The 20,881-nt window shown below is 36.2% G+C and overlaps 1 protein-coding gene across 2 annotated transcripts; it reads left to right on the top strand.

The window, feature by feature from the left end:
• The first annotated feature begins 7,941 nt into the window (after positions 1–7,941).
• Positions 7,942–20,330, top strand: slc39a4 (solute carrier family 39 member 4). Of its 2 annotated transcripts, XM_007564895.2 has the most exons (13): positions 7,942–8,887; positions 12,845–13,159; positions 14,693–14,894; positions 14,975–15,030; positions 15,061–15,129; positions 16,397–16,571; positions 16,680–16,852; positions 16,994–17,179; positions 18,032–18,136; positions 18,382–18,430; positions 18,525–18,677; positions 18,759–18,946; positions 19,036–20,330. In XM_007564895.2, the coding sequence occupies exons 1-13, from the start codon at positions 8,630–8,632 to the stop codon at positions 19,162–19,164; spliced, it is 2,058 nt and encodes a 685-aa protein (XP_007564957.1). In that variant the 5' UTR covers positions 7,942–8,629; the 3' UTR covers positions 19,165–20,330. The 2 variants fall into 2 exon arrangements, with proteins under 2 accessions (XP_007564957.1, XP_007564956.1); XM_007564894.2 differs by having other exon boundaries at positions 14,975–15,129.
• Positions 20,331–20,881: the final 551 nt, after the last annotated feature.

A 20,881-nucleotide genomic window follows, 5' to 3' on the forward strand; every position in this document is an offset into this window, starting at 1 on the left:
CTGATGTCAGAGACTGGCAAGACGCTGAAAGAAACTGAGGTTATTTCAGCAAAAGAGGGTAGTGGTATTGATTTTAAGGGAGAGGGTATTCTAACTTTTCCCTTCTCAGCTAGAATTTTATGTTGATATTATTTGTTTGATGTGTGTAACAAATGTAGTTTTCACAGTTCAAGTGAAACTGAATCGCTTTCTTTTCCACCAATAAATAGATGAATGTAGGGATTACAAATCTGTATGAGGAAATTAACCTTACTTTGTCACATGTGCCATGTATGACTTACTGGGGTGTGACTGGTTGCTATAATGGATGTTTTTATTACTGGTAAAAGTGTCTGTTTCTATAAGATTGTATCCCTTTGACAGTGCATCAACACGTCACATCAAAAACAACCAAGGTTAGCTGAAAAAGTGGAGGATCTCTGTTCTTGCTGCTTTTACCTTGTTGCTTCCTCTGTTGTCGCTCCATGGGAAGGACGTGCGGCGCTGTGGGAAATTCTCTTGGGAGATTACAGAGATGTGTGTGCGGATTAGCTAATCTCGGTGTTTATTGCTCTGTTTGACTTTTACACAACAGGAGGCATTCCTCCAATCACATGCCCCCTGTGTGTATGCGTACCTCTCTGAGCTTGCTCAAATTTGTCCACTTAGGGCATTTGTAAATGTAATAACTTGCCATGTTATTGTTTTTTAAGCAGATTTGTGCATATATGTACGTTAGTATGTCTATGCGTGGGTGGCTGTGTGCTTGTGCTTGCGAGCTTTACATACCAGTGTGTGTTCGGGTCTGTGTGTGGGTGTGTGTGTTGTCCAGGGAACGTGTAACTGGATTAGCCGTCATGCTTTTATTTCTGTAATGGAAACATCAGCATCGCCGAGAAAGTAGGACTGAAGCCAGGCAAAGCGAGCGTCTCAAGAGGAAGGGGACAGGGCGATGTGGTGAGAGGAAAGCATTTGAACAAAACAAGCATGTGAAATATTAAATAAGTTAAATATCTGTTTGTAGATATGCAGCTTGAGACCACTTAGACCACGTGTCAAACTCGAGCCCAAATCCAGCCCAATATATCCTTTCATGTGGCCCTCTAGATTCTAGACTAAACGCTAAATGTGCTTGAATATTATGTTTTCAATCAAATCAATGCAGTTTTTACCTGTTTACTGCCAAATTATATCAATCCAGTCCCTCCAGTTTTTTGAGGATTATCGTGGAAATTCAGATAAAATCCACAAATCTCTACATTTTTTGTGCTAATACATAATTGGGAGTTTATTGCAGATTTTTCTCAAATTGTCCAAAAAAAATGTTTTACTTGTACTAAACAGCTACTTAAGCCTTAATCGATGTCAGATTACTGACATAAATAAGCGCAAATATTTCCAAATTAGTACCACAAACACTTTGATTTTTATTGCAAAAAATCCAAAAAGTATCATAAAATCCTGGAGGGACTGAAAAGATGTTTAATGATATTATTTAATCTTAATAATTTGATATTTTAACAGTTTGTGAATGGGTTTTATCAATACATACTGGCACAACTGGCCCTTTAAGAGCATTCATGATCTTGATTTGGCCCAAAACAAAAATGAGTTTGACACCATGGATTAGACCCTTTTTCAGAAAGATTTGTGTCTTATAGTCATTTTATTCTGAGTAGTTCATCTTTTTTATGTTGACGCAACAGAATAATACCTGGTGAATGTTTTAAACCTTGGTTATCAAGCTGTATAATGAATTAAAGTTAAATAAAAATGTATTAACTCCCCTTGAAGTTATCATGTTGTTTCTTTTCCATTTAAATTTTCACTAACTAATCGTGTGCAATCCCCATCAAATAAGTCTGAATAAATGAATAATTGTTATTGTTAGGATGCTTTGATTGTTTGTGTCTGTGCATTTTATTAAAATAAAATGAAAAAAAGACCTGGTAGTATTTCATCGATATTCTCCTGTAGATGTTTTAGTAAATCATTTGCAACTGCTGCACAGTAAAAACACATTCATGTTTATGTTTATTTTTATGTGTGTGTTTTATAGAGACACACTGTTGAACTGGACGAATGGGAGTTTTGAGAACATCTACAGGTTTGTCTGACAGAAAACACAACGTAGCGTGACGCAGTGTGAAAGCAGGTCACTGGACAATGTGTTTTGACTCCAGTAGTGAGTGTGAACATGAACAGATGCCCAGGATCCCACACTGTAAGGGAGATTTGGTTATATGTGTGTGTTGCTGTCCACTCATGGATTTAATTTATTTTAAAATAATGTGCGGCCAATCAACTCGATAACTCTCCCTGAAGTGATCCATGAAGCAGAGAGAGAGCAACTGATGCGAGGTCACCTTTTGTGTCAGACTTGAAGAGCCAGAATGTGAGTCTTCTTCACTCGAAAATAAAACAATAACCGAATAAAAGCTGACATTTTATACACAAAATTGTTGCACTTTTAAACAGTCCTTTGATTTGTGGCACCATGCATGTTTGTTTTTCCTGTATGATTGCATTCAAACTCAAGAAATATTATAAGCTAGAGTTCGACTGAAAATTATTCATACAGCTGGTAGATTTACATTAAAATTAAATGTTTGGGGTTTAAACATAAACACCATCCCTCAAAACACAGACTGAGGTTTTCCTCCTCGTGATTACATTTATTTGGGTACGTCAACTAAATCTGTGAAACAAGGCATTAATTACATACAGACTGATATTTTCAAGCATTAATTTTTCCAAAATATGATGATTTTCCCCTTACAGTTAATGAAACATGGAATTTAAGATGAGAAAGTTGCATCAGATCAATAATTTACTTTTAAAACTTACTTTTAATCTTGAGAAATGTCAGTATTGCTTAAATTAATGTATTTATATATTCAAATATGTTAGAAAAACACCTCGGTTTCTAACCTGCCACAGCAGTTTGTTAAATAGTGTGATGTAATGAATTGCTTTGGTGGAAGTGTAACTATTTCCTGAGTTTAGAAGCCCAACAGCAGCTGAACTTTCAGGGAAATGTTCCTCTCTACCGTCGCCACATGCTTGCTCAAGAGAAAGGATTGTGAGTGATTTAATGCAAACATAAGGGCTTCCGTGGAAAGGCACTTTTTACCAACTGGTTTGAATGGTAAGCTGAATGTCATTGCACTGTAAGGTAATTAGAATTAAACTATGTTGTGTATTCAGATCAGAATTCAACTTTGGATGGTGTGAACCACTGTAAACGGATTTTAACTCAATTGCATTTCATCTTTCTCTAACTGGATGTGCAATTTTGTTTGCCTTGTAAGAACTTCACGATAACATTTCTGCAATTTCTAGCTTTACAAATAAACGGATATGAAATAAATCCCTGAATAATTGCTCAATGTTTCTGCTTTTCTTTTCTGATTTTGTAGAAAAGTTTGGATTTTTGTTTTGATGGGTAATTTTAACAAAACATACCATATTAATGCCATGAGGTTCTCCAAACTATGTACTGAAAACATTTGTTTCCTGTCTAGTCTTGAGAAAGTGGGAGTTTCCTGTTGTGAAGAGCAGATGCGCCATCTTGTGGCACAACATGGAAACATGCACAAACGAGCGTTAGGTCTGGACGAATGGTCTACTTTCGTCTGTTCACAGTTTTGACACCGGTTTGTGTGCTCTTTGTTGAATATTTATCTCTCTATTCTGATTGTTATTCACTACTTGGATAAGAGGTAAAGAACATTTTCTACACATATAGATTTCAGGGGACAAACAGTGAAAACATAAACATACATTGTGATGATAAATATATCTACAAGCTAATCATCTCTGAGGACGGAAAGAAAAGACCGTTTGTTTTAAAAATAAAATACATAAAGCTCTGGAAAAAATTAAGAGGCCATTTAAAACGATCAGTTTCTCTGATTTTACCTTTTATATGTTTATGTTTGAGTGAAATGAACGTTGTTCTTTTATTCTATGAACTACTGACAGCATGTCTCTGAAATTCCAAGCAAAAATTTTGTATTTAGTTGGAGAAAATGAGAAATGGTGAAAATAATGAAAAGGATGCAATGCTTTCAGACCTCAAATAATGCAAAGGAAACAAGTTCATATTCATTTAGAAACAACAATACTGATGTTTTAACTCAGGAAAAGTTTAGAAATCAGTATTTGGTGGAACAACCAGGAGGTTTTCAGTGAACTCTTCATTTTTTCCAGAGCTGAATGTTATTCACCGATGGAGCCCTTCTGTATTCACATAAGTGGAGTTTTACTGAACGTTATAAGAAAACAAGTCCATGTGTCAGCATATGAGTGGACACCTTCTAATAAAGCCAGGAAAAAATGTCATCAATTATCAAAACAAGGAAATTCAGCCCAGAAGCAGGATTCAACCAAAACCATACCTGATGGTTAGCGAGAGCCTCAACTTCATTTTACCAACCAGTCTTCTTGCCGTTGTGGTCAAGCAGCCCAATCTTTGTCTCATTCGAACATGAATCTTTTCTCCAGAAGGTTTTTGACTTTTTCATCCAAACTCTAGTCGGGCTTAAGGTGTAGATTTTGGAGCGGAGCGTTCTTTATTGGTTTACGTCCTTTACCTCCAGGCTACCGTTAAACCAGTGATACTGTTGAACAGTTTCCAATTTTTGATAAACTTGTTCCGGTGTTTCCTGATGATCAGCTTTCTTTCATCTGCAGATGACGGTGTTTTGGTCTTTATCACAATCTGAATAGCTTGTACCACTATCATTGAACTTGAAGCTATTTAGAAATGTCTCAAAAAGACATGCGATTGGTCTCCTTTGCAGATCTTCACTGGATTCATTGGACTCTTCTGTTCTAAAGGAAATCCACTGATAATTAAAAAACAACTTCCATTTTATGAAGTCAGTGTTTAAAAAAGCTCAAACAGAACAAGTTTACTGTCCAATTTCAGATCCCAGGATAACTGTATTCATCATACGCTAGTGTAAATGTACCCGATGTACGTTATTTATTTAAAACAACTTTTACTTGCAGGGGTGTCAAACGTACGGCCCGCGGGCCGGAACCGGCCCGCCGAACGATTTAGTCCGGCCCGGGGGCTAAATGCATTATCATTATTCATGAAAAAACATATACTTCGTTTAATTGAAAATCTGCAGTTCCTATACTGTCCACGAGGGGCGCTGTGTTTTATTCAGAGCACACAACATGATGCAACACTGCAGCGGAACTAACAGCAGATGGCAGCACTGAGCTTCAGGTTCTGTAAACAAGTTCGATTCTATGCTTTACCAGTTTTTTATTTTGGCCCCGGTAACCTCATATTTCTCGTGCATGCTAACATACATACATGTTATGTATGCAAGTTTTTCTATATGTATGCATTTTATGCATCAACAAATGTACTTAATCAAATGTCTGTTTTAAACAGCTGACACTTAAGATTTCAAATGTGTGAAGCCAGATAATTTGTTCAAATTGCTTCCCAGATGTTGAAAATCGATTTTAAATCTTTTCTTAATTTTTGTCTGTTGTATTTTGTGATGCAGTTCAGTGTTTTTAAGTTCAAAAAACTGTGAATAAATGTTTTGCAACATTGTACAATCACTGAGATCAGTTGTTATGCATAATGCACTTAAATAAATGCTTAACTGAATAAAAGTATTGTTGAAATTGCAGATACCTTTCTTAAAAACTGAGATTATTCATAATATATTTTGTAAAAGTAAAATTCGTTTAATATAAAAATCATCAACAAGTCCACTTTTATTGGTTCTATTTAATCTTGCAATGAGTTTACTTGTGTGGCCCCCTGCAGATCAGATTAAGATGTATGCGGAACCCTAAACCAAAATGAGTTTGACACCCCTGACTTAGAGGTTGTGAGTCAGTGTTTTGTGACATTTATCAACCCTGGACGGATTGTCAAGCTTCTGATAAAACAGTGTCTTCTAATCTAATATAAAACAGAAAACAAGTTACACAGAAACAAAGCTGCGAGTTATTTTTTTTAACAATGCAAGTCATTAATTCAGTCAGTTATAGTCAATAAATTAGAATACGCAATCCGATGAGGCTTGTTTGTCAGATTGAAAAGTATCTTTTGAAAGGAAGATGCATATATTTTGCCCATATTTCTGTATTAAAACATTTTATTTATTTGGTCTGATTTAATATTTTTATCTTAAATGTTGTGTTTTCACTAGTTTTAAATGATAATCTTATGAGAACATGAAATAAGCTAAAAGACCTGAAAAGACAACATACCTTACCTCAATCTTAAGAATAGATGAGAGGAAAAAAGTGAATAACGTATCAATCTAGTAAGCAACAGATGAACCTGTTCCCAGAACCTCCTTATGTTCTACGCTGCTTTTTGAATCCTTGTCAAATACGGCTGTTTATGTAGATTGCGATTCCTCCTTCAGTCATCCAGAGACACAGATCTCCACCCAACGTAAAAGCAGATTCCACAATGCAATGTTTTAGTTCCTGAAGGAGGTTCCTGCAGTGGAGAACCAGATAAAGTCTTTTTCCAAATGATTTGGGAGTCCAGTAGCAGAATTGCAGTGAGAGACAATATCCATAAATGAAGATGAGGACTGTTTCAGGAATGGCCGGTCATCCGAAATTACTCCAAGAGCGAATCGACGACTCATCCAGGAGGTCACAAAAGAGTTGATGATGCAGCAATAAGATTAGACTGGTCAAAACGTGCATCAATGGGCGAGTTCAAAAGGGCAAAAACATCTTGATGAAGAAAATACTTTGTAGACCGACTGGACAAAAGTAAAACATTTCAAAAGGGATGCATCTCATTACATCCATGTTAAACTAACGCATTTTTTTAAACGATACCTACAGCAAAACATGGTGGTGGTAGTGTAATGATCTGGGCCTGCTTTGATGATCAAGATCTAAACAATTTGCTGCATGACAGAACCATAAATCATGCTCTCCACCATCCTGAAGGAATATGTCCAATTTTATGGAGCATGACAATAAGCCAACGTCTCCAAAACAATACCTTACCTGGCCTAGACAGAAGCTGGACTTTAATCTGACTGAGAAGGCAGCAGTGCAACTCCAGAACAATTTTTTAAAATGAAAAAGTGGGCTAAAGTACATCCACAACAACCAGCAGCAGTTCTGCATGAAGCCAGACTGCAAGTTACAAATAACAGAAAAATGTCACAGGTTAACCTCACCCTACTTACTCACATTCAGAAAATCTTCCGGGTGTTGTTATTCACAGTCCAAACCAGGTAACAACCTCTTATGTTGGCAGCAAAACAAGCGTAACTCAATCAAAATCCTACTGACTTCACCTTTAAATAACTAAAGCAAAACTCTTTTTGGGCCAAACAGAGATTAACTATTTTTCCCCATCTTGTGCAGGTGCCTCCATCCATCGTCTATACTGTCATTGTGTTCACACTTTGGACAGACTGGCAGTGACTTTGCATTGATTTTTCATTCATTTTTTTATACATTTCTACAGCCTGGCCCTAAATCTAACCATTACCAGAAGATACCAAACCATAAAACGGCCCTAAACTCAACTCACACTTTAGTCCTCCTAAAGCTAACCCCTAATCCAATAACATTTCTCACAATGCAGTGTTTGTTTGGATACAGTGTTCCTTACATTGTATCAAATACAAGGCTACACACACATACACAACTAAAGACTGGGCTGTGTTCACACTGCAACCTGAAGTGACACAATTCCGATTTTTTTTTTTTTTTTTTTTTTATGTAATGCGATTTGTATCCGATCTTTTCATGAGAGTCTGAACAGCACAGGTCGGATTCTTTTTGAATGTGACCCATATCTGATACGTATTCGATTCAAATGCGACCTAACGTCCAGGTCTCATTCATCCGAACTCAACAAATCCCACTATTCTGCGTCCTGATATGAGCAAGCGGGAAGAAAAAGAAACAACAACAAAAAACTAACTACTATGATGGACTATAAGAGAATCAAGTTGTTAAAGTCGGACAACTTCAAATGTGTAAGCTATGCCCCACCGTTAGCATCCGTTTACTTCCGCAAACACCGAGCACCACTTCTTTATTTATGGCGGTTCGGAGAACACTGAGCACGGTGACGTTATTGCGCCCTCTACTGCGCATGCGGGACACTTTCAGGCCTAACTGCAGCACCATGCAGCCCTGCCCTGGGCAATGCTGCCTAAATCAAAAACTGACAAAACTACTCGTATATCACACAAGTTTAGACAATAGTTGCTTCTTCCAAAGGTCATACTACCATTTTTAAAGTTTTGGTAGCAAATGTACTTTTTCGCGTATGTATAAGTTACCAATTTCCAGTCACCATTTATGAGTTGCCCTTTGTATCCACTAAAGTTGTGCAACATTTTTCCAGAGGTCATGCTTCAGATTATTATCACTCCATTTGTTACATTAAAATACTAAACTGAAATTTAATATTTTTATTCCAAAAAGTTCTCTTAGGTCACCAAGAGAGACCTCAGAGGGTCTCTGCAGACTAGAGACCCTCTCTTGTCTGCAGGTGTTGTAGGCAACAGGTGCGCTAAACTCCGAGCCACATCTCAGCCAATCACAATCCAGAGTCCAGATCCAGTGAGAGCATGGCCGCTTTTCAGGAGTATATCTGCGAGCAGAGGCTCCGCTCGGCTCAATGTGCCACCACTGCAGCAGCTTTGAACTTATATTCCAGGCTGAAGAAAGATTTAAGATGAAGTCCGTCGTCCTGCTGCTTCTTTCCCTCTCCTGCTGTCCGGGTTCGGTTGGTTCCGCTTCGGCTGTGGAGGACGCGTACAGCGCGGTCGTGAGCGTCGTGTCTCCGGGCCAGAGCTTTCTGACCGGGGAGTCCCTTCGCTCCCTCTTTAATACCCTTCAGAATCGTGTGCAGTGCGGCGAGGTGCCGTGTGGAAAGGTGAGTTTTATTGGGCCGAACCTGGCTGCCAGGTTAGGGTCGACCGAGCCGGGAGCCCAACTGCTGCTCAGGGGGAGAGATCCCAAAGATACTAGTTACCCGCTCATTACCGCGGAAATAAAAAGGATTTATGTTGTAATATGTTGATTTAGTTAAAAACAAAGTGTAACTTAATAAGTAAATGCTTAAAAATTATTTAAAACGAAGTTAAGTTGATTAAATTCAAAGTAAAACTGACATGTTTTTTGCTTTTTCGTTTGCTATTTTTTTTTGTTTGTTTTAAAAAAATACCGTAAAATAAAAAATAATTCTTGCCTGCGTCGGAAAGTTAAAGCTGTTTCGGAAAGGGTTAGGGTTTTTCTTTTTTTGACAATTGTACAGACTTAAAACTAAAATAAATTTAAACTTATGAGTCAAGAGGTTGTAAAAAAGTACATATTTAAATTTATATATCGACTTTATTCTGTAATCTAACATTTAAAAAGTACATTTACAACTTTTACAAAGATGGAATATATATGAACATTTTTATATTAAACCAATTTAAAATACAGAACAGGATTATTGTAACACGGTAGAGAAATTAGGTGTCCAACAGTGGAAATGAAAATAAAAAATACAAATTTAATGAAACCGATGTTTAAAAAAATACATATATATAATATTCAACAATATTAAAACATAAGAAAAGTTTGTTTGAATAATTACATCTTTGATTGATTTTTAAATAATTCCAGATTATCCTGATATTTTTTATTTTTTTTACAAAAACACATATTTATCAATTTTACATGAAAAAAATGACAAAGAAAACATAATTTTACTGGTTAATGTTGATTAAGAGAATAAACGGTGATTTTAATCGTTTAAGCTTCAGACGCCCTGACTGCTGGTTTATTATTAAGTCGAGAGTCTAACCTGCAGCTCTGATGTCCGGTGTGGCTCCATTTCCTTCACAGGGTCCTTTAGTTATAGAAAAGAAAATATTAAACTTTGCAACATTTTTAAATATTATGTAATAATAAAAAAGCTTGTTTTAGTCATTTCTCTGTTTGCATACAATATCTGCATAAAAACTCCAACAAAATAATAGTAATGTAATATATTTTGGGGTTTTTGTTTCGTTACTAATTATGTGTTCTCCTTCAGTCTCCTCCTTGAAAGGATAAAAAGATGTGGACATTTTCATTAAATTAACTAATTAAAGTGGAAAGTATCCACCTTTGTTCCCATCAGTTAAAATACAAAAACTTTCTTGTTTCAAAAAAAAAATAATTAAATATTACTAATTCTTTAAAACATTCTTGAATTTAATCAGAAAATGAACACATTTTAAAGCAGGTATGTTCAAGCAATGTGCTCTTTATTATCATGTTGATTTTACGGCTCAAGATAAATTTTGATTAACAGGAACGATAATGATATTAAAAATACAATTAACAGAAAATATATTATCTTTATTTAGCTCTTTTTATATGTATATCATAAATATGCTTTACAATGATATTTTTATTTAGTTTGATTTTTGAAGAGCGTCGCATGACCCTAAAATTGTTTATTTGTGACCACCAGTGGGGCCCCGACCCCATCTTTGGGAACCACAGTTATAAATAAATGCATTGATTAGAGAAAGTTGTTTTTACAAAAAGTAAAACTTGATAATCTTTTGTCTATAAACAGGGGAATTCATTGTAGAAATAAAATTGTAACAAATAACAAAAAAGTAAAATTTAAAACAGGGAAAGCTATACGTATGGAACAGCATTTTCCAATAAATGTAATGATATCCATAAATCTTGCACGTTAATTAATGTATAATATTTCTAAGCTTTTGGAGATATGACACAAAGTCCTGAATTGTTTAATTCTCTTTTTTTATCAAAGAGAATTAAACAAAGAACAAATGTGATTTTACAAATCACATTTGTAAAATCAATTGTTAAATTTATTTTTTTAAAAGTTCATGTCAGAAAAGGACTGAGCATGCATCGGTTTTTATTAACAGAACCAAACCTTTTATCTCTAAAAAAGCAAAAGAAGCGGCAGCAAGGCTCAGGTTACCAGAGTTGGATCTGAATAAGAAATATCCAGAAAATGCATTTAATCTCTCATAAAAATCATAACTTACCAGAAACTAGTTAAGCTACAGCACTAATTCAGCAACACTTTAAAAACTATGCTATTCTTTTACTTAAACTATTTTGAAGGAAACTAAATACAAGGCACTCTACTCACTCTACTCTGTGTATCTTTTGTTAGAACAAACATTTTAAGTGCGCTTATTTCTCAAAACCAAAATAACACTCTGTATGTTAACTGTCAAGCACGGCAGTGGAGAGGTCATGACTTGGGGCTTGTTTTATTACCTCAGGACCCAAATGACCTCAGCCTCCTCGCAAATATTTGAAGAACAACTCAAAGAAAAGGAAAGAATTGAGGTGTTGTAATCTTCCAGTCAAAGTCCAGACCTCAAACTGAAAAGCAGGTTCCTGGCCTCATTAAACTTAAGTAACGCTGTAGGTCAGAATCCCTCCGCAAAGATCCGCGGTGCTGATAAACTCAGACAAAAAGGCTGTTATTTTAAGCTACTGCTGCTAAAGTTTACATCCTGGTTTCACATTTTTGCTTTAGTTTTGTTTGACATAGATAATCACAAAGTGTAACAACATGGCTTAGGTCTGAAATCTAATATTTTCACCCAGGAAAGCATTCCTGTTATTACTGCTAATGCCTGGCTTTTACCCTGAAAGTTAAATATTTTTTATACTTTTCATTAATCTGTTCAGGTGTTGAATCTATATTGAATTACTTCCAAATTGGCTGCAGAATTTAATAAAAACATATAAAGTAAAAGCCACACAGTATTTTTTTAATCCTTGTATCTGGATGTTTTTGAGACTAAAGAATGAAACTTAATTGTTTCACATCTGTGTTCTTTTAAAGCCTATTGGATAATATTAACAGTTTAATACTAAATGTAAAAAAAAATTCTATGCTTATAAAGAGATCTTAATCTAACATTTCATAGGACCTTATCAAGTTATCAGAAGAATAATCAACCCTTTTGTTTCCTTATTGAGGCTGAATTGCTTTCCTTTCTTCATATTAGGCTATTCCACCTGTTTAATTTGATAAACTGCTATAATATCGGATTGAGATAAAATACTTTATCAGTAGGAACAGAGTCCTTGAACACCTTCGATGACAGCTGTAAAATGCATCAATGCGCAGCATGAAACTGTGAAATATCTCTTGTGTGAATGTGATGGGACAAAAAGGAATAATTATTTATGCAAAATATAACTTTGTATTTTTGGCTTTGATGACAACTAAAACTTAAAGTTATATTTTTCTGTACTTGTTGAGAAAGTTTCTGTTCAGATCCTCCACTTTTCTTCCTGATGTCTTTTAGTTGCAGTAAACAATTCGTAGTGAATTAATGATGACTCAAAATGCAAGTCTAACTTACAGCATGAAATATTTCACCATTATCGCCTGATTTGTAGCCGGTCATGAATGTTACTCGTCTCATCGTTTACTGCTGCTCACATCTCAACAGAGCTGAGTGAAATTCTGATGCTTGAACTTCGCTCATTTCTACTCAGAATAGATCCAGACGTTAATAGTGATCTTAGAAATATAGGAAATGTTATCATAATTAAAGGTACTACTTCTACAAAGGCAAAAAGATGTATATTAGGAAAATATGTCAGGATGAACCAAATTTTGAAACCACACCTTGAAGAGTTTTATTTGAAAAGAATTGCGAGAATTAACAGTAATGCATTTATGTCACGTAAATCGCGATATTAATAGATATCACATTGATGCTTTCGGCTAGATGGTGAGAAAACGTTAAAACATTTACTGTAAATGAATGCAAGGCTCCACAGGTTGTTGTTTAATCTGATCTCGCGTGTGTCTTTTCTTTGTCTCTCTCATTGTGTGAATACTCAGTGTGACCTGGCCGGTTCTGTTCATCAACTCATCGGGAATCACTCTGTCCACGGGAGGGAAGAAAGTGGAAAGGTTGAGGACAACGTAACCGTCAGCGTGTCTCAGTTCCCGGCTCTCGCTGCAGGCAGCGTCCTGTACCTCTCCTCGCCGGACTTGGTCTGTACGGCTGTGGGTCAAGGGAAGTGGGCAGAGGAGACGGACCGCTTCCTGCACAAACACACACACTCTGACCATCGCTCACACACTCACATCGGCATTGTTGGACTTGGGGGCGTGATTCAGGACCTGCAAAACCACTATGAGCCGTCAAACAAGGTAAAACCCTTAGACACTCGTCCTTTGGTGCATAAAAATACAAGAAAATCATTAAGTTACGATGCTAAAATACCAAAAGTTTATGTTCAAAATTAGTCTTTAAATTAGACAATTTGGCTTGTTGCATATTTTTGCTTAAGGTTTAATGAGCTTGAAGAGAAGACGGTTGCAAGACTCTTATTTCAAGTTTAACTATTATAAGTTCGGAAACCACTGCCCTGAATAAACAATAAAATAAATCCACAAGCAATTGAATAAGCTTGCATAACAGTCTTTATCACTCTGTAGTTAACATTTTTCAGCTTTTATTGTACGTTGAAGGTATCAATAAGTAATTTAAGAAATATTTTATTAGTTAATGGCACCAACAAGTCAAAGTTTCACACTGCATGTTCGCACCATCAAAGTCTGCTCTCCTGAAAACGTGCACCTCCCTGGACATAGGTCAGGTCCAGCTAACTTCTAGAAAAAACGACCACATTCCAGCTTCAGTCATACAAAATGCAACAATGCCAGTTTCATTATACGTATAAGTTTAATGTTTTTGTTTCTCATCTTGGATAGTGAATATCTTTTATTTTTTTTAGCTTGTTTTTGCTGCAGAATGCTAAACTGTTAGTGCTGTTCAACCCACCCACATCCAGAGTTGGGTAGTAACTAGTTACATTTACTCAATTACATTTACTTGAGTAACTTTTTTGAAATGGAAAAATAAAACAAATTTTACTATGCTGTACTTTTTATTTTTACTTGAGTAATTTTATTATGAAGTATTTCTACTGTTATTTGAGTAAAATTTCTGGATTTTCATGTTTTAACCAAAAACTCAAAAGACAGAGACACACACCTGCAGTTTTTGTTAAAGTTTAATAAGTTTATTTTTTGGGTTTTTTTATTGGAAGAAACTGATTTGGATTTTTTTTTCTGATTTTGACATTTTTTGTTACTTATGTGAATTATTGTCATTTTACTCCTTTATAATACAAAAAATTCCACTTAACTTTATGTTTTGGTTCATCTAATTATGTAATTTTTAAATATTAACCGATTCGTTTGATCAGTTACTCGGTACTTGAGTAACTTTTAAATCAAATACTTTTTTACTTGAGTAATTTCTTGGACCTTTACTTGAATTAAAATATGTTGAAGTAGTGCTACTCTTACTTAAATAACGTCTCCAGTTTGTAAATTTTTCTGCTTTTTTTTTTCAAGCCAGAAATGATGTATAAAATTATTTTGTGTATTAATCCAGAAGTTGCTTTAATATGAAGCAAAAGCCAGCAGATCAGATTTCCTAACAGTAACATTAATTAAAGTGAACTAAGTAACATTCTCCTTCCTCAATCTGCTGTTTTTGTATCATACTTGTTAAATTTGAAATAAGGATACGTCTTTAAACCTTTAGCGAGTCATGTGGTTGTTTTTTTGGGGGGGGGGTTCTTTCTTTTTTCTTTTTTTTAAATCACCTGAACTTACAGGCAGCCTGGACACAAACCTTTTATTTATTGCGGATGCTTACCTTTCTGTCCTCAGAGCTGTGTAACGGCCAGCAGCATCATGGTGGAAGTGGACCCGTTGTTTCCAGACCAGAAACAGGAAGTGGGCGCGGTGTTGGGGCGTGTCCTCTACTATGCCCTGCTTGGTTACTGCTTTAGTGATGAGTCCCTGCCTGAAGAGAGCTTTTTCCTGGATTACATCATGACTCAACTTGGTTCAGAAAATTTCACTGTTCATGGTAAATAATCCCAGACTGAAGCTAAGGAGAAATGGTCCACGTCTAGATATTTGTGCTCAGTTGTGCTTTGTGTCCTGCAGATTTGGAGGTTCTCATGACGAAACTGAATATTGGTTCAGATCACGACCATGATCACGACCATGACCACGACCATGACCATGACCATGACCATAACGAAGACACTGATGATCATCAAAGGAAGCAGAGTGGGCCTAAAAGTAACAGCTGGCAGCATGTACGTACCTGTACGACCTGCATGATGAAAGTCTAAATCAATAACAATATACATTTTTGGAAAAAAATGAAGAGTCCACTGCACTGAACCCCATTGAAAACCTCCTGGTTATTCCACCAAATATTGATTTCTGAACTCTTCCTGAGTTAAAACATTAGTACTGTTGTTTCTAAATGAATATCAACTTGTGTTTTTTGCATTATTTGAGGTCTGAAAGCTCTGCATCCTTTTCATTATTTTGACCATTTCTCTTCTTCTGCAAATACTAAATATTTGCTTGGAATTTCAGAGACATGTCAGTAGTTCATAGAATAAAAGAACAATGTTCACCTATGAAAGTAAAATCAGAGAAACTCATCATTTCAAGTGGCCTCTTATTTTTTTTCCAGAGCTATATATTGCTATAAACACGTGATCAATATCAATAGACAATCATCTGATAGAATGTTCAATAATTTCGCTGAACTCCAATCTAGAACCGCATGGCATTCTGGGGGATTTAGAGAAAAGGCTTTAGTTGCTCAACCTATCTCAGCCAGAAGGTTGGATGGAATTTACTAACAGACTCTTTGGTTACCTAGCAACGAACTGCTAAGTAACTTGTAGTTACCTAGCAACGACTTGTTGAGTAACTGGCGCAGCAGCAGTTTAGCTCTTTGCCTCGTTCTGCTTAAAAATAAAAAACGGTGTGGAGTGAAAACTGTGGATAAAACAGGAAAGGTCTCGCCACCAGATTGGCAGTATTTCAGATATTTAAAACAAAAACTAATCAGTAATTATTGATTTTGACTAATATGAAATGCTTATATCACGATATGTTTTTCAGCCATATTGTCCAGCGCTAAGTTGTTCCAACATAAACTGCTGTAAAAAAGTATATTCCCTTAAAGGTATCTTTTTTTTGGGGGGGGGGGGGTTCACAAATAAATGTTCAAAATCACTTACACTTTGACTTGGAAACAAAAAAAAACTTTGTTGATAACTTGGAATATTTCAGACAAAATTCCAAACAAACAAGAAATTTGAAAGGGGACAAACACTTTTCCCACTAATTCGTCTAGTGCCGAAAATATAGTTTTCAGAAGAATGTTATTTTTGTTCATGCAGCTGTTTAACTGATAAATTCAAATCATCCACTTTTCTCATTTTTAAGCACACACTGCATAATAAGCTTTTGTGTTTGGGAAGAAAAACAGCACTGTATTACAAATAATGTTTAAAAATATGCCATTTTAATTATTTTCTTTTGTTCTTTTTTTTTTTTCAGCACTGTTTCACAGCTGACGAACTGATCCAGATCTACAAACTTACTGGGGAAGATTCTGGCATGGGTCAATCTGGCATTGCAAAGCTCAGTCCTGCTCTGGTCCAGCAGATCCTGAGTGGAACGTGCACCAACGTGCCAGAACCAGTGACCCCCGAGGGCCTCTCCACCACTAATAGTGAGTGTGACGCAATGGCTGCTGCTTTGCACTTTATGAAACTTGGATATGTTATTTTAACTGATTGACAAACCTGACCTCTTCCATCTCCTGCTCTTCTCCCTGCAGAATACCTTTATGCAACCGTTGCTAATCTAATCATAACCCTCACTGCCATGCTTGGCATCGTGGTGCTGCTGTGTACGTCATGTACCAACGTTTTCCAGATGAGCATCCAGTTCTGCATCAGCATGGCTGTCGGTTCTCTGACTGGAGATGCCCTGCTGCACCTCATACCAATGGTGGGTGAAGAACAAATTTATTAAACGAAGCACATTTGTTCTGTAATTGTTGATAGTGTTGAATAAATTATTCCTTCTCCATCATCAATTAAAAGAAAAGCATTGACACGTCTAAATTTGACCTTCCTCGTATGCTGCCAGATTCTTGGTATACACGTTCACACAGAGGACGGCAGTGACGGTCATCAGCATTCAAGCGACGAACACGTAGAAACGCCAGACTACATTTTCAAAATGCTGGTGGTGATTGGAGGGGTCTACGTATTTTACCTGATGGAAACCATCTTCTCAATGGTCACCAATAAAAATGAACACCATCATGAGGGGGTAAGTAGAGACACTCAACCTGAAGATAGAACTTTTATATTATTATTAAAAAGCCGTTTTTGTGTCTTCAGATCTGCTTCTGAGATAAATGTAGGTTTAAATCACTAATTGACATTAAATCCGACTAAACATTTTGTAGGTTTTAGGCTAGTTAAAACTTTCAACATTATTTCTATGCATTAAAAGCCCGAGTAATGGGATATAGTTTTAGAAATTCAAAAGTGTACATACACTGAGACCATTTAGCTTTTAAGGCTGACTGGCTTTGGAGGGATTTGGAGAAAAACTGTGAATATTTTAAGCCTGAAAACACCAACCAAACTGTGAGGGACAGGAGTGGCAGCATTATTTTTCAGAAAGAGGAACTGGTGCACTTCACAAAATAGATGGCATCATGCATAAGGAACATTATGGTTAAAAAATGGAGGAAACGTCTCCAAACTATTATAAGAAGCTTGTTGAACGATGACGGATACATTTAAGTCACACAGTTTAAAGGACAACCTACCAATTTCTACAGACTGTACGGTATAAACTCCCAAAATTAAAAGAAAGTATATTTGAATTTAAATTTGTGTCACTTTTTTTCTGCCAATTAGGAGGTAGGAATAATCCTAATTGATCTAAAACAGAAAAACTTTAGCATGATTTTAACGCCAAAGTGGGGGTAGAGGGGAGTGTCTTTTTCTTAGTCATTTTTAACATTTGGTCTCACTTGCCAGAACTATTAAGAAGCATCTAATAAGAAATAATTGGAACAATTTACTTTCTGTTTAGCCTTTCTGTAGATTGCCATCGGATAAATTTTTATTTCTATCCTAAATTTGCAAAATGTTTTTGCACCTTTTGTAGGACGAATCAAACCCTCACCACTGCGATCATGTTGGGGTTTTAGAGATGTACCAACAGGAAAAGAAACAAAAAGATAAGTCTCAGTCTGCATCCAGGGCAGATCTGGTGAGTAAATGACTCAAATTAATGACATTTAAACATTTTAAAGACTATTGCCTGATTGAAATGAGGGATAAAGAAGTTGAATTAACATTCACAAAAAAAGAAAACAAATACATCACATACTTGTAGTCAATGGCTTCTTTCCTGGATAAAGTAGGTAGAAATGAATTCACCATCCTGTAGTTTTACTTTTAAGACAACCTGCTTGAATTGTTGAATTAACATTAAAGGTAATGCAAACATTTCAGGTTGATGATGAAGAAAAGTATGATTCAGAGCAGAAAAAGCAGAGAAAAGGTGAGTAAAACATCCCCCAACAAAGAAAAGTGAGTTCATGAAGTCGGGATAATCACCATGTTTACTGCACAAACTATAATATTTTGTGTTACAGAAAAGCACCTGCTGCCTTACATGATAACCATCGGTGACGGGATACACAACTTCGCAGACGGATTAGCAATAGGCGCGGCTTTCTCCATGTCATGGAGGTCCGGTCTGGCCACTTCAGTGGCGGTGTTCTGCCATGAACTCCCTCATGAACTCGGTGAGCTACGTCACTGAACATCTGTTTATCCTGTTTGGGTTTTTTAGACTTAACCTCCTTGTTTTGCTGTTATTTCTGCAGGGGATTTTGCCATCCTGCTCCACAGCGGTTTGTCTGTCAAAAAGGCGTTGCTTTTAAACCTGGGCAGCGCCATGACCTCTTTTATAGGCCTGTATATCTCTCTGTCTGTAGCCACTGACCTTGCAACCCAGCAGTGGATAGGTGCAGTAGCTGCAGGGCTCTTTCTCTATGTTGGACTGGCTGATATGGTGAGTGCTACTACTCGATTACCTTTGAATAAAAACAAAAATCCTGCAGAAACGCATTAAAAACCGTCTTTCCTTTGTGTTACTCGCAGCTCCCTACGCTGGTCCATGTCAGCAGCAAGAGGCCGTGGCAGAAGCTTCTGCTGCAGAACGCCGGCATTCTAATCGGCTGGATTAGCCTGCTGCTGCTGTCACTTTACGAGGACGAGATTAGCTTTTAATAGTTTTAATTTTATTGAACCAGCCTTTCCTATTGGCTCATCTTTTTCCTGGAAACAATGTAAAGCCTTTAGATAAAAAACAAAACAAACAAATCTAAATTAATATTTACTCAAATTTGTCTAAATGTAAACTTAAAGCACCCTCAGAAAGTCTTGTCCCTGAGTTTGTTTAGCTCTTTACATCCTTTACTACAGTCCTTTGGGCACTCTGGATCCTCTGCATATCTTGTCCTATGACTGCAACAGTATTTTGAATCTTGGGTGCACCATAACCGCTGATTGCACATGCAGAGACATGCACACAGAACACTGTAAAGTGATGTCACTGTTCAAACTGAGCTGCTCTCTCTATTGAAACCTCCCTCACATGCAACATTATGGAATCTGATAAAAATACAGATAAGAGTTTTTTATCCAGTACAACACTGAAACTGATGATGGAGGCGCAGAAACCTCCCTTATTTATAGGAGGATTCCACAGATTGCAGGGAAATAAAAAAAAGTGTAGCCATGTTGTATTAAATATAAAGAGCTAAATACTGATGTGCTTGCAATGAAATGAGGTTTTATAAATTTAAAACTTGGAGCTCATACACAGAGAAGTCCCAATATGCTGTAAATAAAGACTTGAATCCAAATACCAAATTAAAGGTGGTTTGACCATGTAAACACTCCATTAAACTACCAGTATCATACACCAGACTTTGGAGATGTTCTTCCAGAGATTTTATAAAATAAAATGCATTACTGAACTCCATCAAATGTGACCGAATACGATTTAAACTCATTTTTAAAATACAAAATGTTTAAATGAATATCAATGTTCCTTTTGATGCTGCTTTTTTTGTCTTTGCTGCTTAATTGATGTTTTCCTAACTTTTTTTCAGTGGCACATTTTGATGCACTTTTCTTTGCTAAATGGATTCTGACAAAGACACTGACTTTGCTTTGGATTTTCTGTTTTTAACCTAAGCTAATTATTGTTTCTGTAGCCTTTCTTTTTTCTTTTTCTTTTTTACATAAGTTAATTATTTTTATGAGCGAATGATGAATATATATATGTTTATTGGGAAAATGATGTCTTTTTTTATACCGTTTTCATTCTCTGTAATGAACAGAAGTGCCACTGGTGCTATACGAATAAACTGATCTGAATTGATACATGGCTTTATCACTGGAACAGTGTATTTTTACACTGTAGTACTCTACAACTAAAAATAATCACAACTCAACCATTAACCCTGCTTATAAACAGAAAACTCACTCTAAGCACGTCTCTATGATTCAGAGCATTTTGCTGATTAAAATGTAGGTTTCCACGCTCTTATCAGTCCATATTAGCCAAATGGCAAAGTGATAGCGATATGTTTGTGATAATCAGATATAAGAGGCGACAGATTGTCCTGGTCGTCGTCTTATCAGAAAACACCCTGTTGGAATCCCTCAGCTTGGAGCAAAGTATTTCCTTTTCTTCATGTCGATAAAACGGTTACCGCAGTTCCTTTAACATTTGTGATGAAAGCAGAAATAATGTATTAAGTGATGTAATCTGGCTTAAAATGAACAAAACACTGTTGAATAAAGAATAAATAACCATGATAAAATAAGAAACTGTTGTGACAATTACTCCAACACAAGTTTACTGTAATTTAAACAAATCTGGTTCTCTCATAAAATCCAAGTAAGCTGCTACAACGCAAATGTTAGTTTTGGCTTT

The sequence above is a fragment of the Poecilia formosa genome, unplaced genomic scaffold, assembly GCF_000485575.1.
Source record: "Poecilia formosa unplaced genomic scaffold, Poecilia_formosa-5.1.2 Scaffold169, whole genome shotgun sequence".
Classification (NCBI taxonomy): domain Eukaryota; kingdom Metazoa; phylum Chordata; class Actinopteri; order Cyprinodontiformes; family Poeciliidae; genus Poecilia; species Poecilia formosa.